At 34.9% G+C, this 21061-nt stretch overlaps 1 protein-coding gene across 3 annotated transcripts in view; it reads left to right on the top strand.

Moving 5' to 3' along the window:
• The window catches only part of LOC140327003 (uncharacterized), a 60014-nt gene that overhangs the window by 17657 nt on the left and 21296 nt on the right, over nt 1-21061 (top strand). For 2 of the 3 annotated variants that reach the window (XR_011919960.1, XM_072406117.1), the window contains 18 exons: nt 355-468; nt 1563-1640; nt 3678-3779; nt 4101-4527; nt 5142-5341; nt 5501-5907; nt 6548-6702; nt 7653-7861; nt 9580-9719; nt 10261-10368; nt 10827-10985; nt 11095-11218; nt 11760-11966; nt 14315-15192; nt 16413-16552; nt 18730-18858; nt 19596-19927; nt 20904-21037. Coding sequence is in view for 2 of the 3 variants with exons in the window: in XM_072406117.1 (XP_072262218.1) it covers nt 355-468; nt 1563-1640; nt 3678-3779; nt 4101-4527; nt 5142-5341; nt 5501-5907; nt 6548-6702; nt 7653-7861; nt 9580-9719; nt 10261-10368; nt 10827-10985; nt 11095-11218; nt 11760-11966; nt 14315-15192; nt 16413-16552; nt 18730-18858; nt 19596-19927; nt 20904-21037 (4043 nt within the window). In the remaining variant the exon portion in view is untranslated. Of the gene's footprint in view, nt 1-354; nt 469-1562; nt 1641-3677; nt 3780-4100; nt 4528-5141; nt 5342-5500; nt 5908-6547; nt 6703-7652; nt 7862-9579; nt 9720-10260; nt 10369-10826; nt 10986-11094; nt 11219-11759; nt 11967-14314; nt 15193-16412; nt 16553-18729; nt 18859-19595; nt 19928-20903; nt 21038-21061 lie in introns of those variants that run through there. The other variant, XM_072406118.1, reaches the window with a different exon arrangement.

Below are 21061 nucleotides of genomic sequence, written 5' to 3'. Positions count from 1 at the left end.
TATGGCTAAGCAGCCACAACCTGAATGAGCAATAGGCCTGTCCCTGGCAGGGGTCATACTCATTCACCATAGTCCCCTTCTAATACTTCTTGCTTTGATGCACTTGGAATATATTAGGCTTATTTAAAGTAAAGACACTTTTGGGCTTTTTCATGTTTTGTACCACATGTTTTAGTAAGGACACCTCCAGTGTACAATGCAATTACATTCTATAATTTGAATAGAGTTGCCAGTGCACAAGAAGAGTGCAAAGATGTCTTTAAGTATGATTGCCTTTAAGTATGAATGTACAATAATGCTACAATCATTTATGTGCATATTTACATACTCATTGTTTTTATTTATCTTTTGCAGAGGAGCAGTTGGGCTGGCCCAGGAACTAAATCTGTTCAGGACCTGTTCTTTTCTATGCAGATTTCTGATGCTCAGAAGTCACTTAACAAAAACAATAGCCTGCGAGATGTCAGTGTAAGTGCAGATGATTCCTATATATTAAGAGTATTGAGCACCTTGTAACTCAACATATACATTTTTGTATCTAGTATAAACCGATATTTACTGTAGATAAAAAACATTATGCAATCAGTTATTTTAAGGAAAAATAACTTCTTAGTTAAGTAGCTTTAGTATTTGCTTTCCAAACACATCCACTGAGATCAGAAACCTAGAGACTGCCATTGATGATCCTATTGTTTGTTTTTCATATGTTTATGTTTTATTATTTAGTCCTATATGCAACTTTGACTTTCCTAGTCCGCAAACTTTTTTCTGGTTCAGCAGAACAGCATACCAGTCGGACAACAGAAGTGTTCAGCAATGGCATGCAGTCCTCATATGACAAGCATACTATAAATTGCCTACTGACATAACATGACCATTGCAGAAAGGTTTATCTGGGTTCCTGCAGCTATTCAGCTTCCTTCTCCTCTCCTTTCCTTCCCTCTTTTTTCATATTCTCTTCTCCTTTCTTCATATCATATTTCCTTTCTACTTTCTTTGTTTCCCTGGGAAAATATTTAAACATAAAATGATGTTTTTATGTCCTATTTCACAGAAATATTTTGTATCTTTTCTGTTCAAACTGTAGAGGATAAATAGAAAATAAGTCTAATCTAAACTAGTATTGATGTCAGTGGTGGGTCAATATAGTGTGGTACAAATGCAGGACTATATTACTTTCATGGTATTAGTAAATAACTATGTATATTAGGCCGTGATACCATTCTTCCACTGTTACTCATCTTTGCTATGGCAATCTGTTTAAAAGAGAATTCATAGCATGTATCACTATCGGTGCTGTCTACAGTACTGTTGAAGATGTCAGGGGCAAATGTGATTACCATCTTCACCCCTAATAGTCATAGCTAGACAAAAGGAATTTAAAGTAAGTGGCCATATTTACAGTGCTTCTAGCTTTTAAATGAAATTTATGGCATACTATACATAACACAAAGAAAATATATATTTTTTGAATTTTCTTAATAGACTAGGTATTTGATGTCATGTCAGAAACACTGATTTTTGCTTTCCTTTTCTATTTACTCCTTTATGTATTTTGGTAGCTGGAAGACTGCCATTGGAATATTCCTTACAAGAAAATAAGTGGAGAGACTAGTACACAGATTAAGGAGCATTTAAAGGTAACTAGTGTTTTTATTTTCTACTACTAACAATGACTTGGCATACTGTTTGTGTGTTTTATTGCTAGGTGGCTGTTACATGCTATGCACACATATTGACTTTTAATCATTTCTGTAAGCTTTGGAAAAAACAAGCAATAAATGATTCACTATATTTTCATTGTGGATATTTTAAATTGCTATTTGGTCTCTTTTTCTGTTTAATTGGATTTTTTCCTTACTAGCTTACACCCTTTACCCATACATGTTGGATTTGAGATCAATGATGGATTCTTATGTGGGAAAATATAATACTCTTTCATCCTATATAAACAAATACTCTGACAAATAAAGCAAAGGTAATGTTAACATGGCGACTGCCTAACTGCTTTCAATGGAAAGCTAGAGGACAATGCTAACCAAGACCAGGGGAGGCCAATTTGCTCAGGCTCTCTTCTAGGACAATGGTGCATAAGAAGAGGTTATGAGGGTGAAAGTCATTAGCAGGTCATTGAGGAAAGAGAGAGGGTGGCCAAGAGTATACATGTGTATCAGATCAGAAGTGTAGGTAGGACAAGGTGGAATAGGCTTGGTAGGTAAAACAAATTAGCATCCCTGAGAAAAGGCTAGTGAGTTAAAAACCTAAAATCTCAGTTCATGCTATTGTGCATGTTAACGTTAAATAAATTCCTGAGTTTCTGTACAGTAATATCTTGTATTAGTACATACAAATAATTCAAAGTACATAAGTAAATAGTAACAGCTGTACAAAAATTCTGTTGGTTTCAGTGGTGTTTCAAAAGTGTCTCTGGCTAATCTTATAGTCTTAATAAAATTCTTTTATATTAGTCTGTCTATAATTGGATGGGCAGACATGATGAATACATTCTAACAAAGCGTTCCAGTTCACTGAGTAAAAAGAATATACTATATTAATTGCACTTAGAGTAGAGGCTGCTTTTATATTAACATGTACAGTTTCTACAGGAGGGATTAGCAATGGTCAGTTGTTAGTCATCACCTATTTTTTTGCATTTACAGGTTCTCTTGACTTTATTTGCAATTAATATTTGTTCAGTAAATATGTCTGTGGTATTTATCACATAACATATGAGTTACAAGGCTTTAGGTATAGTTTTACTTTATCCTGTAGACATTTAATCACATAATGTAATTATTTGTCAAGGTTTCCAAACATAATACTGTGTACAGTGTTATTTCATTTAGATGATTTTTTATATATTTTAAAGTTTAGTTTTTAGTTTCAGGAAGTGATTTAACATTAATGTGTTAGTACTAATTACTTTAATATGTGAGTACAAGAGTTTAATTTTAGGCCACGAAAACCCTTCTAAAATTTTACCTTGGCTTACATCTGGGTCTTTTTAATAATCTCATCACTTTTACTATGTCCACTGGTTCCCCATATTAAGAGCGACCCACCCTTGCTTGACTCTCCCAAAGATGCCACTGTTATGCTATGGTTGGATAGGTTGGAGTGGGGTCTTCGGCTACTGGAATAGATAGGAAAATAATGGTATGTGTATACTGTAATTTATTGATTTCCTGCTGAACTACTCTGCACATTGAGGACCAGGTACACAGTGACAGTAACTTCTGACCACGGCTATAAATATGAGGTGAGGGTTATGGAGCAAGGGGGAAATGCCTCACTGTCAGTGACCACAACCATGGAGGGCATTAGGAGATGTTGCTGGGGTTAAGGGGGTTATCATTTGTAGTGTGTGTGTAAGTTCCCCTGCAGTCTTCTTTTTAGCAGTAATTAGCAGTGGTAGATCACTGCTCACTGCTTCAGAGTCAAGAAGTTTCCTAGTTTCTTAGGTAAAATAGGTTTATATTTAGATTGGCTTATACTCAGGTATAAATAGTAAACTATAAAAGAAATTGAAAATTCTAGGTTGTGTTAGGATTTATTTTTTAAGATTATGGTTTTATAGTTAAAGTATTTTTATTGTAATTGGAAAGAGACTCCACTTTTCATTGCACTCTGTTTTTCTAATAAATGATCTCTAATATAGAACGTTTTTATTTTTTTAGAATAGCATGTATCACCGGAGAGTGAAAAGAGTTAGTAATGAAGTTGGCACAGACGATGAAAACCAATACATTCTGGAGAGTACAGAATCCTTTTTCTTAAAGGTAGACTTTTATTGTTTGTATGGTCATTCAGCATTTTGCAGAGATGAACTTTTAAATCTGATTTCCTTGTTTCCCGAAGCACTGGTGAAAAAAAAAAGGAAAAGTTGTGTTGTTGACCATTTACTTAGTAATTATGTTTCATAGGTAACTAAATTAGATTAGTGACAAATAGGCACTTTTGTCATCAGGTGATAATTACATGCATGTCTATGCATATAATTAAAAAATGGTATACTATAATGATGAATATCGATTATTAATTTATAGTAAAGTAAGCAGAATGTTTCTAATAAATGTTACTTTTTCACACTTGTCCTGCAGTCTCGGCAAAGACTAGCTGTACAAGAAGAGGAAAATACTTCTCCTGCTCACAATGCCTCCTCCAGCTCAGATGGTGAACTGGAAACTAGAAGTCCATTTATTGGAGAAGATAGCTCAAAAGCTTGGACTTTATCAACATATGACACTACACAACCTGAACAAACATCAACATCAGTTGACTCATTACAAGAAAGAACTTGTGCAAAAGAGGCTATAGAAATTTCCCTTGGTGAACATGGCAATGGCAGCAGTGCACCAGATGAATCTGTCAGAACAGAGAAACACTTTGAATATTATGACATGGATGAGGAAGAAGTGCTTGAACATTTTTCTGAAACAGAGCACAAAATTAATCTGGGACTTATAAATGTACCCTATACATCAAAGAAGAAGATTTTCATGGTGTATATCAGTGGAGGGTATCAAGGTATCCGTATATAGAAGATTGGTAGTTCTTTCAGTTATGTTCTATATAATCATATCAAAAATATAATCTCTAAAAAATAATTTAAAAAACACAGGTTAGAACAACACTTAGGGCTCTATTTATAAAACAGGGGATCTGACTGTCCGTCAAACATTCCCTGGTGGGAATCAATTACTTCTATTGAAACACATGAAACCTGTAAGTTTCCCATGAGAGAATGTTTGAGGGAATGTCTGATTCCCTGTTTTAAAAATAGAGCCCTTAGAGATCTATTTATAAATGTTTTAATGCAAGTTTTAAACTTCATCTAGTGAAATATTTCTGTCTTCATGTCTCCTAGGGGTTCTGTTCAGAAATGTGGAGCTAATAGCATTTATAACCCATTACAGGTTTTTAGGTATTTGTACCCTATAAAATGTACATGGATACTGTATTCCATAGTAGGCAGAGATTCTATATCTTGTAATTCTGTACACACACTGTATGGCATATGTGCATATACGTAGCTCAAATAAGCCCTGTAATGCTCTGAATATGGAATGTCAACATTTTAAATAAAGAATATCAGCCATTTAGAATGATAATAATTGATAATTTTTATGACTTTTTTTTAGATTCCTTCCCAGAACGCAATGCTTTGTTCATGAAGTCATATCCAGAGCTCTATATTTACTTTAAGAAGAGAGACATTGAATTCCGCATGATTGATCTTAGATGGGGCTTGAAGGATGGATTCAGTAATGATCATGTTATGGCCTCTTTACACCTGAATACTCTACAGAAATGCCAAAATGCAGGACACACAGCTTTCTTTGTAAGACCAACTTTTTACTTCCTAGGAGAGTCATATTCCATATCTAGCATTGATAGGACTATTAAGTAAATATTTGATGATAGCATGGAAGTAGATCAGATAATTTATTGCTTGTTTTATTATATTTGATTTGAAAGTTTAACCCCTACATATTGTTAGTGCTTTTTAGGACAGAAATATGACCACCTGAACATTCCCTCTACATTAGACAAGAAATCATTTGAAGACATCAAAGCTACATTAGAGAAAATGAAGTTAGAAGCAGCCAAGCAAAAGCTGGGCGGAACCAATGGAAATTATTCAACTGGTGGAGATGAAACTCTACCCTCTGAAAAAGATAATGGTGCTTCCCTTGATTCACCGAGTCAGCAAAATTCCACAGAAGTCAAAACTTTAGCCGATGCTGCAAATATTACAATTTCTAAAGACCAAGATGAGAAGGACTTGTTTGATCCCATTCAGAAAAAAACATATCCTAAATATGATAAAGACCTTGCACTCCTTAACCAATGGTTTAAGTTGGATGAGAATGTTATACCCAGTTTATATAGACTACAAGCCATTAGGTAGGTATGTTAAAGCTGCACAGGGAAACATCACATGTACTGTCAGATGTTTGTATTTGTTATAATTGTATTATTAACCAATAGGTGTCAGAGTTTTAGACAAATACTGACAATCTTCTATTGTCATTATCAGATGTTTAGCATTTTTTGGCTGAAATAACTGCAGAAAAAAACTACAATATTTGAAACATTATTCTCCTACTATAAACTTTAATAATGAGTTATGAATGCATGTTAGGATTCTGTACACAACTCCTAAATACACCAATGGTGCTGTCAGTTAAAATGGACATCACTGAAAAAATACAAAAACCCCAAAGATGTTCCAAATCAGCAGATGCTCAAACCATAGTATACCCCCATAGTATGCAAATATAAATCAGATATACTTTTAGACTTAGGATAAATGGTTCAATGCTTTCATGAGATAGTAAGCCAAGCAAAGCTGAAACATGACTGGTCTTACCAATGTTTGGTTGCCTAAGATTAAAAAGTAAAGCAGAAAAAGTTGGATTTACGGAAGGACTCCATGTAATATTGGGGTTCTACATGCTCCTACAGTACCCTTTTCTTTATGACTAATTTAATATTTACTAAAATATATATGCACCTAGTTATCATTCTTTTCTTCAATTTGCAGCACTTACTATGGAGACATATTTAGCCGGGATCCTGTACGCAGACAACAGGCTAAGAGTAAATGGTTGGGTACAATGCAAAGACTGTACAGTATACTACAAGAATACAGCCTGCTTGCACTTGGTAAAGAGGCAGCAGAAAAGCTTCTGAAACCAGGTAAAAAAACATGCAACATCATACAGTGTTTACTGCTGCCAAAGTAGGAGGTAGGTATACAGAACAAAGAATTAATTTGGTGTCCATAAACAACAGGAAGGGAATGGAAATATCCCCAAAGTAAGTGAAAATCCTGTCCTAGACAGTTGTTATCAGAAGAAGCAGAAAGAGGACCTGGCATGTTGAATGTACTATCTCATAATATCCTGACAGTCTCTTTGTAACAGTAATAAAGTTAAGTGAAAAAATATTAAGGAAGCTTTAAAATAAATTTTAAATAAATATTAAAGATAAATCCCCCCCACCCCAGAAAAAAAATATAGGAGACAATGTACAGATGCATGTACGTAGAACTACTGCTTGTATGTAAACATTGATCGGGTACCACATATTAGTTATCACATTGCTCATTAGAGGGATGGAATCAATGAACCTTGGGCAATCATGTATTGTTATCTTTGAACTAATAAGCTGTAAAGGTTTTTAAAGCTTCGCTTTATTATTTTAATGTGAATTGTATTGCTTTTGTGTGCATTAGTTGTATATGCAATAATTTGCCACTATCATGTTTTTAATCATCAATATTTTTGATTTTTGAAAACACATAAAATGTTTTGAGTTATAAATAGTTTTAGACCTAAAATTTTTACATTTGGTAAAAATAATTTGACATTTTTGTAACTTTTTTCTGAAGATAAATATAACAATTAGGTGGTAAAACCGTAGGTTAACGGTTAAGTGTTCAAAGGGATTTCTTAGTATTAGGGGCCCAAGCTGGGGGTGGGGGGTAGGGTTCAGTGTTATCAGGTGATACTGTCTGAAATGTCAAGTTTGAGAAAGACTAGTAGACTAGAGTCACACAATCCAATTGCTTTTAACGTGTAGTTTGTACATGAATATTAACATACTTTTTAACAATTTTAACAATTTAACAATTTTAACAATTAAAGTTGTTCAGCAAGAAATAGACCAAGCTTTTCAAGTTGGTGGAAACCCTGAAGATCACTTTCATTGCTTTAAAAGGATTATTAGTGACATCAAATATAACCTGTCCAGTAATCAAGCCTCAGACTACATTGATATCCTTCCCCTCAAGCCTGAATTAAATCTGGCTCTTCATGATGCCCAACAGACTCTGATCAAAGGAATCCATCAGAGGGTGAGTAAGCTGCCATTTGGGCATCCAGATATTCTCCTCCAGAGTGTTAAGTGATGTTTCAATATATTTGCAGTATATATTACTGTAATTGTTTTTTCAAAACTTTAGAACATTATAAAAAAATTCTCTAGGTGTAAATCCCATGTTAGGAAAATGATGCATACTTTGGATTCTGGTCCCTTATGCACCATGACTAAAAGGATTTTGTATAGCCCATGCTTTTGTGAAGTGTATTATATAAAGAAGTACATCCTAACCATCTAACCTTTTACTATCAATATTATTATTATTACTTATACCTGAATATTACTCTTTGTAAAATGACAGCATTTATGTGCTTTATATGTCAAATTAGGAAAAGGGGCAGATTACAATTTCACTCTTTCTGGCTTTAAACATATGATTGGGGAGATAACCATGGCTTAAAATGATGGGTGTAGATAAATCAGTAAGAATCAGTAGTATTGAGAAAAGTCAGTTTAAGAGGAGAGACATTCTGGTGTTGTGTGGGCGGTTGGGAAAAAGATTTTGAAATAGTAAAAAGCAAACATAATAATCTGAATTTTATTTTTAAGTTGACTGGAAGCCAGAAAAAAAAGTTAAAGAGGGGTTATGAGAGGGAGAAAAAGTCTTATAGAAACATTAATAATAGGTTGCAATAGTTGAAATGAGATATTAATATTACATGGGTTACAGCTTTGGGGGTATAGTCTGGATTTTAGGGAATGAAGGAGCAAAAATATTTAACAGTGACACTAAGGTAACAACTCTTTAAAATAATTAGAATTTATTTTAAATAACAGAAAAATATCAGGACATTGTCTGGAACAAGAGAAGTTCTGTTATGTCTAGCTTACATTTTAGGTTTTTTCTCAAAATAACTGTTAATGATTGTTAAACAATAGTTGATGCATTCTGGCAGGACTAAAGGCCATAGATAGGCATACCCCTACACAGTCTGTTGTTACTGTAGGGGGAAAAAAGACAATGGGGCTGTCAGATTGTTATAAAGGGAGGATAGTCAGGAAAGGGAGCAACCAACTCTGTGTTGCTGCAATTGGGACTCATATATACCCAGAAACAAACTCTAAAAGATGTCTTCAAATTATGTTAAGTTTCCCTTAGTGTGAGCAATATGACAGGAAGTGACTTGAGGCATCAACAGTTAAATGAAAAAAAAAAATAAATAAATCTATCTTTCATTAGCATATTGTGTGCTACTAACTGTTGGAATTTGTCCATTTTACAGGTCAGTATGGAGTGGCATTTTGCAAATCCTAAATTTACCAGAAGAAATGAAATAGCAATGCTTACTTCACTATTTTCATATTTTGCTGCTGACCCCAAATACTTTGTATAATTCATGTTTATTACAGTGAAAAACATTGTTTCATGACTGAATACAACGTACATCAAACACTGTGGGCTTTTGCTCCTAATGATTTCCACCTGACAAGCAAACTAGTCGTCCTTTAAAATGTTGTATGGTATTTTTAATTTAGATTGTGTATAGCTCTTGAGTATGTGAGTTTACGTTTGAGTATTTTAATGAATTTGATTGGAGCATTAAATGATATGCAGGGACTGAATGGTTTTCTGTGTTTAGTGTATAATGTATAATGCATTATGCTGCTATAAAAATATGGGAATTAAATAAAAGAAAATAAATCTTCTCTTTGTGTATATTTAGAATAAATTGTCCAACTTTTATCTTTCAGTTGCGCCACACAAACATCTACGAGTACAACATTAGCTGGGGATGGGATGGGATAAATCCTGTTAGTAACAGGTCCCATGCATATTATCTCGAACGTCTTTGCAGTGACTTCCAAAGAAAGGTCATTGGTCATTTCAACAGGTCAGTGCAAGAGCACTACAAAGATGACAATGTACATACAATGTTTTATTTTGGAAATGTTACTTTTGTTTTCTGAATTTCAGATTGACCACAATTTTATTTTCCTTCAAAACAATGCTGGCAAAAATATCCTTTTAATTTTAATTTTTTATCCTTTCAATACAAATATTATTATGCGCAGCATAGTGGCTTAGTGGTTATCATTCTGTCCTATTTAGTGCTAGGTCCCAGGCTCGAATCTTGGCCACGACACTATCTGCATAGAGTTTGCATGTTCTCTCCATGTTAACGTGGGTTTCCCCTGGGTACTCCGGTTTTCATCCCACATGCCAAAAACATGCAGTTAGATTAATTGGCTTCGCCCCAAAATTGACTGTAGACTGTAATAAAGACATATGACTATGGTGGGGACATTAAAATGCGAGCCCCTTTTGAGGGCTATGGACTTTGTAAAGCGCTGCGTAAAATGCACTATATAAATACTGTATAATAATATTAATATTGTTTGTCCACAGCTAATACTTTCTTGTTTGTTCCTTAGTATGACAAATGTACCTAACTTTCAAGAGAACAGTTGGACTAGAAGGCAATTGTTCAGAAACCAGAGGGTTGAAGAGATTTTGGAACATGCCAGGCACTGCCACACTCTGTAAGTTTTGCCGTGTTGTGCTAAGTATAGGAATAGGTATGAGTAGAACATTTTGCAAAATTTTACAAAAAAATTGTTTTGTCTGGAAAATTTCATTTGGATGGAAAATGAACAATTTCTGCACCCTTACTTTATTGTTAAATGTCATACATTCTGCAAGTGGCATGCATTAGTACATATGTATTTACTTGTTTTTTTGTTTTTGTTTTAAATAAAGCAAATAAAAACCTCAGCTTCAAAAATGTAAATTCCAGTAGTCAGTCAAGTTCATGGGTGTATCTTGCTGTTACCTAAACAAAACTATAGGAATAATAAATAGAACAATGCTATTCATTCTGGTCCAATTTAAATAAATCTGACTACAAATGTGAACTAGAGCATATGTAACCAATATTGATTATACATGATAGATATTCATCTCTCTTTTATTAACTATTACTGAATTTCTTGTACTGTAGTGTCAGCTGTTTTCTTGGTCGGCAGTCTTTACTATCGGATCTTCGAGAGAGAATAAGGTTTGGTAACAAACACCTAATTGTTCTTCATGGGCAGCCTGGAAGTGGCAAGAGTGTTCTTATGGCAAAACTGGCAGTATCAGCCACACAGTGGATTGATGGGTAAGTTGTACTAATAAATTCATATGCCTACTGCTACATTCATTTCTCTTTTTTTTTCCCCTTTAATGATCCTAAAAGTTGATTGTGCTTTTTTACTCTAATTATGCAGAGATATCAGGGTTGTGACCCGATTTATAGGAGCTACTGGTGAGAGCAGAACCATTCGCCTGTTGCTGCAAAGTCTTTGCTATCAGATTGCAGATATTTATAACCTGCCAACATGCTTCTCAGAGGTAATTCCTACACATGTATCTGGCTTTGCGGTTGATTTTAATTATTCCATGAGCATTTACCAGCCCTAATTTAACTAGGAAAAAGGTAATATTATAAACCTTTTGTTGTTTCAAATGAATCCAATAACACAATAAATTCATGTATAACATTCCAAAAGAAAAATGTAAGACATTTGCTTTTTGACATGCCATACATTGTGTATGTGGTTTGCCTTTGTATACATGTAAAGGAGTGAAATATATTACCTTTACCTACAATATCGGGCAAAAAAGACTACTTTATAAACCTAAGATTTAGAAGCCTTAGACCCTAATTACGTGTGGCAGTCATTCCAAGAATAAATTTATATATAAGCATACTTCCATCTTTGGTGACTTTTTCCTGTTAAATTATGTGTGTGTATATTATGTGAGAATGGGAATCTGTTACTTTAAATGAATTACTGAATTTCTATTTTACCTGTAGTTTATAACGTATACAGTATTTTCTTATTAATGCTGAATCCAGAGTGAATGAAAACTTTTTTTGTCTTTTTTTTAGAATATTAATGGGCTAATAAATGAGTTTTCAGCAGTGCTGGAGTTTGTTCCTCAGAATAGGCCTCTAATGGTTATCCTAGATGGCTTAGATGCGTTATCAGACACAAAACTTTCTTGGATACCCACTGAACTGCCTCCACATGTCTACTTCATTTTGTCTGTTCCCAGTGGAAGTGAGTCAGATTGCACATCCTTTAAACATTTGCAGGTAATATAGTTTTTTATGTTTGTTTTTCTAAAGTTAGAGAGTGGTCAAATATAAAATAAAATCAGTTAGTCAAACAGTTTAATTAATTTCCCTCTTAATTTACATTCTGGCAAGGTTATCTGTCATGGACTTCAAACTATACTTTTTCAGAATTTTAAAATGAGAATTATTATTTAATGTTGTGTTTTTCCAATTGCCAATTAAATGGCAGATTGAGTGGCTGAATGACTGAGAAGCTGGAGCTCACTGTATTACCAACAATAGCATAGAAATAATTTTGACTTATTGAGACCCTAAAGTTGCTGAGTGTCCAGCACTTATAGGGACTTTTTATTTATACACAAGACTAGATACATTGTTTTGTGGGTTGAATTCTAACAAATCTGAATTTAGAGGCAAATCCTAATGAGTAAATACTGTTATAAAATTCTTGGCATTTTTAGGACTAATAAGCAGTTACGTTTAAAAAGAAAAAATGGGAACAGTATAATTTCCAGATTCATTTTGTTGCACGTACCTCCTTCTGCCGAAAGTGCAAGCGCCTCTCTCCTGCACGTGCCTGCAGTTCTGACCTCGGGCATGCCTGCTCTTCCAGATTTAACCAGTATCCCCCCTCCCACTGGCTAATCAGAAAATAGCCTCTTAGTCACCCTTGGCTATTTAGCTAGCTCAGACACAGCACTCAGCGTTTCTGCAACGTGTCTCCACTAGTGCCGGGCCCCTGGTTCTGTTAAACTAGTTCCTGTACGCCTGTTGGTTAATTCAGCATTCCCTCTTCTCCTTATGCATTGCGGAGGAGAGGGATTTCCCTTCAGGGGGCGTTCCCGGTGGGGGGCAGAGCCATTAGGGCAGGACTTGAGAGAGAGTCTGGCCTAGTGTGCTCCTGCCTACCCCTCAAATGGGCTTGTGGACAAAAAAGATTGCTGACCTCTGGCTTAGACTCAACGCCTTGGCCCTTCTCAGGGCTCACACCACTTCTGTGCAAACCATAGCGCCCCCTAGTGGCCCTGTCTCCCCAAGCGTGACACATTTCAGTAGAAAAAAATGTAATTTTGCGTGGACACAAGCATTTTCATCAAATGGTCAATTGCATGCTTTGACCTGCAGATAGAAAATTGTCTTGCCAGTTTTTATGTCATTAGGAATTAAGAAACTGCATAATACAGCAGTTTAAAATTTGTCAGGATAGTTTTAATCAGGGATAATAAACCTAACTAGTATATACCTAACTTATATTTTATGAATATAAAATAGTAGGGGGTAGTAAGGTGCAGCTAATGTGAAGGATATATTGTGGGACGGCTTGGACGCAAATGTTGGTGCACATTATTTTTCATTCAAATAATGCAGTCATGTTCCATTGGTGAATAAAAGACAGTTCCAAAAAATAGTCAGTAACAAGTAATTGCTGTGCTGTGAAAACCCAAAACTGAAATAAAACCTTAACAAAATAAAATAAAAATTGAAATCTGTAAAAGGAATAAAACCCCCAAAATACTATTCTTATACAAAAAAAAAGCTTTAAACAAAGTTTTAAATAGAATGCTTTGCAGAAGATTAAAAAGTTTAACCTAAAAAAAATTGAACAGTACAAAAACAATAAACCCTAAACTAATATTCCCTGAAACAAAACACATATAAATACGATTAATGATTATTAATTGTATATTATGGGAGCTGGCTTATCCAAAATCTACTTTATTGGCTCTTCTGAGCCTGTTGGTTTTAGAACAATGCAGTGTAATATAGTTTAAAAAATCCCTTGGGACTATGAATCTTGAAACCTGGAAATTCACCTCAGACATGTGGTAGCAATGAACCCTAACTTCATCCCTTAAGTCAAACAGATTCGATATTTGTTTCCATGTGACATCCAAAAGGGTATTTTTGTTTTTATACTTGCTAAAAACTACAACTGCATGAAATTATGTAGAGAATACAGTTAATCATAATGACTTTAAGTCTTTTACATAGACTTAGTCTCCTAGGGCTCTTTTTTATAAAACAGGGTATCTGACATTCCCTCATACATTCCCTCGTGAGAATTAATTACTGGCATTAAAACACATGGACCTGGAAGATTTCCATGGGAATGTTTGAGAGAATGTCTGATTCCATGTTTTATAAATAGAGCCCCTAAAGTAGATAAAAAGGTTTACTGTTTGGAAACTTGGTCCCATAATTGGTTCTAAGGCAGTATGGAGTACAGCTTACATTTTCCTAAATAAATGCAAAGAATGCTATAACACAAACAAACTACACGTGGGAAGGTTAGAATTCTTTTAAATCCTGACATGATCTGAAAAGTTGATTTTTGATTTATTATAACAATAGATTTTCTTTTTTAGAAACTTACAGTAGAACAGAATATCATCCAAATACCACCACTGAGCTCAGCAGAAATAAGTGAAATGATAGATTTTTGCTTGAGTAAGGATCAGCGTAAACTTACCAGTAACCAAAGAAAGATATTAATTCAGACCTGTGAAGCCTGTCCTCTTCCATTGTTTGTGTCCTGCTCATATATGGAGTCTCAGCTCTGGACATCATATACCCCAGACCAAAATATTTCTCTGTATCCTAATATCTCAAAAATGTACTCCTGGATTCTAGGAAGACTGGAGAGAGTTCATGGAGAGCAAATGGTAAAGAAAACTGCGTCTTACATTTCCTTGTCTAGAAATGGCATCACACGTGAAGAGCTGCTGGACTTGTTATCTCTAGACCAGAGTGTCATGGATGAGATTAGACAATACCAGGGTATTACAGTGCCAGTATTCCCAGAAGCACTTTGGGAAAAGCTGCGCATGGATTTTGGGGTTCACTTGATTGAGCAAAGGACAGATAACAGTTATGTAATTAACTGGGCTCACAACCAGTTCAGGTCAGTTTGTTTGAATAGATATATGAAATCAAAGGATTATCAGATAGCCATCCATTCTGCATTTTCAAATTACTACCTGGAGAGTTGGAGCCGCAATAAACTCAATAAAAGTGAGTTGCCCATGATGCCACTCTCATGGCTGGTTAGGGAAGAAAACAGAACATTTCAAGTTTTTAACCTGCGTAAACTCCTTGGGATATCTTATCATCTGGTCCAGTCTAACCAGATTTCACGACTGATAACAGAATGCATATTTAATTATGAGTACCTTCTCCATAAAGCATGGGCCACATCCATTGTAGAGATCCAAGAAGACATTAAGGCTGCCATAAATCCTGAAAGGTAAGATGATAAATAAATGTGGTATCCAAACATTGGGGCGGAAGAATTTGATTGCATCCACTAGCAAATGTACCATTTTTTTGTTATTAACTTCATAAAATGTTTCTTGTAAATGTTAGTTCAGTTCTTGTATTACAGGTAAACCCTAGCTCTTTTTTTTACACTAAGTTGGTTACTTCAGGCTCTTTCTGGATAAAAGTGATAAAAGCTAATGTGCAAACTAATCGTACTTAACGGGTCCAAAAAAAAGATTATACAAATTTGCAACAGCCTTTTCTTAGGTTGCAAGTGAGTTCCTACAGCCAAAAGTTGTACAAAAAAATGGTTTACTTGAATCATCTAATATATTCCACCAGGGGTCACTATCCCTATCGGTCCTGCTCATGGCAATTCTCCACAGTTACAAATTAGGATTGACAAATTAGGGTAATCTAATATATAATATAATATATAAAAAGACTTAGCGTGCATACAGAAGGTAAAAAAAAACTCTTTGGGGAAGAGTAAAAATGTGTGTAGACTTCTTTCTTAGTTTTGACTCCTGACTTATTTATGTTTGTGACCCCATTGGGAAGATTTCTCAACATTTTTTGACCTTATGGCACCTGTAAAAGAAATGGGGGTTTCCCTGAACCTTTTACTTTTTATTTAATGTTTGTGTACATTTGTTATGTCATTTTTACCCTGGTTTTTGTTATTGTTTTATACTCTTTTTTCATTTTTTAATATTTTTATTTTTTCTTCTCTTTTACACTTTTATTGTTATTATGTTTATTAAAAAATTGAAACGTAAAATAAATGGAGTTACTAACATCGCCCCAATGGGAATACAATGACAGCAAATAAAAACCTTGTCAAAAAAGGCTAACAGGAATTCAAAAATGTTCTATAGCTGAACTAATTACCTTATATATGGTCATTGTATGAAGTAAAATCCCAAAAATGGATAAATTTACTTTGTATAGTGAATATATATTCTACTTTTGTTCTATTCTTTTATTGTGGATATTCCAATATGATGTTTCATACTTTTGTATAATGTTTGTAATGAAAAGCTATTACTTTTTTGGTCTTGGAAAGCTTTTAGTAAAATCTGAAAATTAGATTAGAAAGCTCTAGTTTTGAGTTGGCCAAGGTTAAATTGTATTATACTATCTGTTTATCAGTATACTTGTTATCCTTCTAATCATCATACCCTAGTGACTTTTTATGCCTAACAGACCAACGCTTGATTTGAATCTGCTGTTGGAAACTCTCCAGCTGTCTACTAAAGTTCTGCTGAGAGATCCTTGTCAACTGGCTTCTCAGCTGAAAGGACGCCTGCACCAGATAGAAGCTACAGATAAGCCTGTAGCTCCTGGTAAGATATACATTTTTTTACAAATTGTTGAAAAGAAGAAGTTAATATTTATAAACTAATTAAATGTATGCAAATGGTCCCAGGGATGCCTTAATTACTATAGCACTTTAAACAACTTGTATGAGTAAATGATATACAGCATTGTCCTATCATACTCCTGCCCTGTGCAAGACCAGTTAATGCCTAATGCCAGTTAATGCCAGGAAGAGTGCACTAGGTTGGTGATGTAAAAAGCAAGTACACTGTCTTTTTGTGTATCAGAACACAATAAAAAATCATCTAAATCTAAACAGGTCTTAAAGTTAGGCAAATAAAACCTCAGATGAACAGTAACACATAATGTATTCAACCTTACCACTTCCATAGGAATTAAGAGGGCAAAGAGCACTGCTAATCAAATGCACTTGATTAAGCTATCATCAGCAAGTGTGACCACCTTTAAAAAAGCAGAAGTTCTGGCAGTTTGGAGGTGTGGAAAATGAAGATGTGTGTCCAAGGAGGAAAATAATTTGCAATGCCCTTAGAGAGGAAATTGTTGCTGCTCATCAATCTGTGTAGGGTTATAAAACCATTTCCAAATAATCTGAAGTCCATAATTCTACAGTGATAAGAAAAATTATTCACAAGTGGAAAACATTCAAGACACCTGCAAGATTTTCCAGGAGTGGATGTCCCAGCAAATTTAACCCAAGGCCAGAGCGTGCAATACTCCTAGATTGTAAGCTCTTCGGGGCAGGCTCCTCTCCTCCTCCTGTGTCACTGTCTGCATTTGTGTGTCATTTGCAACTCCTATTTAATGTACAGCACTGGAAAACATGTTGGCGCTATATAACAATTTAACTATAATATAATATTAAATTACAAAAAACCTAACAACTACATCTCAGACTCTTCAGTCCTCATTTAGCATGTTAAATGTTTAAGTTCATAACAGTACAATTAGAAAATTACTATGTAAGCATAACTTGTTTGAAAGGTTGTCAGGAAAAAGCCTTTTTTCTCTAAAAGAACATGGCAGCATGACAAACCACAATACTGGAATAATTTCCCTTGGTCAGACAGGACCAAACTAGCAATGTTTGGCTATAATGCACAGAGCCACGTTTTGTGAAAACCAACACAGCATATCAGCATGGTGATTTGGGCTTATTGTCCAGCCACAAGCCCTGAACACCTTGTAGTCATTAAATTATATACCAAGGTATTTTGGAGTCAAATGGCAAGCTATTTGTACAAGAGTTGAAGCTTGACAAAAATAGGGTCATGCAACAGGACAATGAGCCCATGCACACCAGCAAATCTACAACAGAATGGAAAAAGAATAAAAGCAAGGTGTTGCAATTGCCAATACTGTGGTGGGACCTTAAGAGATATGTGCATAAATGAAAACCCAACAATGTTGTAAAGAAGACTGGTATGTTGTAAAGAAGATAAAAAATTCCTCCACAATGATGTGAGCGAATAATAAAGTCTTTCAGAAAATGATTACATCAAAACAAGGTGATTCTATAAGCTATGGGATGTACTTTTGGGGTATATGTTTTTCGCACATGGCTTCCTCATTTTGGCTTCTGTTTTGTTAAATAAATAATGGATTGGTAGAATCTGTTGTTTCATGTTAGATTTAAATATTTTAGAACCTGCTAAGATATTATATATATATATATATATATATATATTTTTTTTTTTTTTATATTATTATGCCCTGATTTGTAAAACTTTGCAATTAAAAGAGGGTGTACTTTCTTTTTCCTATGACTGTATGTATTACATAAATATTAGTTTGTATACAGAGACTATGCTGTATTAGTTCCTCCTATTACTGCATGTTGTTGGAGGATTTTTGGTAGCCTGTTTACTAATTCATAGGGCTCTATTTATAAAACAGAGAATCAGACATTCCCTCAAACATTCCCTAGTGGGAATCTTCCAAATCCATGTGTTTCAATATCAGTAAATATCAGTAAATGTTTCCCACCAGGAAATTTTTAAGGGAAGACCAGATTCCCTGTTTTGAAAATAGATCCCTAAATGTGAAATGTAAAAGTCCAGGTTCTCATTAGTAGTAGTTTTCTGGTGCTTGCTAATATTTGCAGTTGTGAGCTGGCTGCTAGTTACATGCTTCATTCATTGGTATATTACATCATGCCTAATACCCTTCTATTTATTGATCTTAGGTGATCCCAGAAAATATCCCTTACTGCCGTTGCTATTATCCCAGTGCCAACAATCCTCAGTAGCCACATTTGTGCCTTCTTTCACTTGTCTTGTGCCACCTGGAGGCATTCTCTACGATTCAATAGCAGGTATGTTTTGCTACAATGTGTTTGTGGGAACAAATATTTTGTGGGAAGAGAATTGATAACTAAAACCCCTTGTTAAAGAGGTCTTCCAGATTTCATGAGTTCTTCCAAAAAAAATACTTTTTTTGGGGTTGTAAATGTGTGAAAAAATCTCTGTCCCCCAACATTGGTTGTGGTAGTTTTGAGCTGTCTCAGATATTTGTGAACTGCATAGGCACAAAAATTTACAGGATTATGTGTTAGCCATCATCTGATAATAGGTAATGCCTAAACAAAGGTGGTACTGTCTTTCTGGTGACAAAAGTAGATAATGGCATTGCCAAGGAGAATACCGTGATCTGTAGTTGTAATAGGTATCTGTAAGTGTTACACTTAAGCTATGTAGTATGTCAAATTTCTGTTGCTGGAAAAAATCTTTTGCATTAATTTCCAGTCACAGTAAAACAAGTGTTTTATAGACAGTTCTATGGAGAAGTGATGGGAAAGGCATCCTTCCTCCATAGGAAATGACAGCAGTCGCCTCTGGTTGTTTTTTTACTAATCTGCTGAGGAGGGTTGCTAAAAGATGTTGGGGGAACACTGTACACATGCTAGTCAATTATTTAGTGTGTTAACATGGGTTACTTTTTTATGTAGTATGCATGCAGAATAAAAAAAAATTCTGATGCTAGGTCCACTTTAATGTTTAGGAAACCCTTTTCTAATTCTAATGTATTTACTGATGTCATTTTTTCCCACAGGTCACACAGGAAGCATCACTGCAGTTGCAGAGTCTCAGACTGGCCTTCAGGCAGTCACAGCATCAAGAGATGGAACTTTGAAAGTTTGGAACTTGGAGACTGGCAAAACATTGTTCACTCTCCATGGAGTTGGAAAGAAAATTGTATCCATAACTGTGGGCTTGCAGAATAAAATGGTTGCTGTTACTGAGGAGCATGGCTTCCAAGTATGGGACCTGTGCCAACCAAAATTGGTATATGCACTGCATGATTCCTTAGATGCACCTATTCTTACCACTGCCATGGATGGACAGCTGCTTTTGGCATTTTTTGATGGAAGCCATTTGGTTAAGGTTAGTTGTTCATATATTAACAGGGATGCTATCTTTGACAAAAGTGTGTGGTGTTAAGGGAGCCTATTAATTTTGAATAGAAGGATTGATCATCTATACATTATGTAATCAAGGAACCATTAACTAAAAGATTAGAGCAAACTTTCACCTTTTTTTTACTAGTAATATTCAACCAAAAACTTTGCAGGGATAACAAAAAAAGCCACTGTCAGATTGCCAGATGTCAGATTGCTCTGACGGAAAAAATGTAGTCCAAAGAAAGCCTTTATTTAGATATAACACATAAATCCATTGTGTTTCAGGAGTAGGGTTTCTTCAGTGTGTAGAGGGTTGGAAACCAGAAGAAAAAATTCTGGACCATCTTAAAATATTTATGGAAAAAATTGTTATAGAAAAATCATACTAAAAACAACCTGATTTGTCATTGATTGTTCAATCATATTATTCATCCTATGCTTGTCTAAAATCTAAGTTAAGAACCTAAACATGAAAAGCTGCTACTTCCTATCTCCAGGGACCAACCAGCATTGCTAACTTACATAGCACTCCCTAGGTACATTCACTTTGTATCAATAGTATTGTATTTCCCTGGCAGTCAGGTCTGCAGCCAAAACCTCTTTGTTATTCACACAAATGTGTTACTGACAGTGAGCAACAAGTATGGGTGGCTAAGTACCCCTGGCATCCTCACCACTGTAGTCCATGGTCTTTGTTGCCTATACAGAAGTCCAGCCCTGTAGAAACACATTACTTACACGATAATGTGTGAATAATCATAGGGGTCAAACTATAAATCAGGAAGTCATACAGATCAGAATACACACATATGTGATACAAAAATGTTTATATTACATTCATTATAGAATTTATATTAATTTTAGACGTAAATATGTATCTGTGATGATAGCAGCTTTCACATAACTGAAACCTAACCCTAAAATGTATTTGTGTTAATATTTGGCTCTGTATGTTTTAGATATTTGACTTGGCAGATTCCTGCAAGCTGATATGTCAGGTGGACATTCCTGCTGATGAGACCCCAGTTCATAAAAATCACTCTATACTGGTCTCTAAAAATTCAGTGAAAGACTACATTGTTTTCGCCTACAGGTAAATAGAGAGAGCTTATATTGA

The sequence above is a fragment of the Pyxicephalus adspersus genome, chromosome 3 (assembly GCF_032062135.1).
Source record: "Pyxicephalus adspersus chromosome 3, UCB_Pads_2.0, whole genome shotgun sequence".
In the NCBI taxonomy this organism is placed as follows: domain Eukaryota; kingdom Metazoa; phylum Chordata; class Amphibia; order Anura; family Pyxicephalidae; genus Pyxicephalus; species Pyxicephalus adspersus.
The sequence above is the reverse complement of the archived record's forward strand: the minus strand, read 5'-3'. Positions and strand labels throughout refer to the sequence as shown.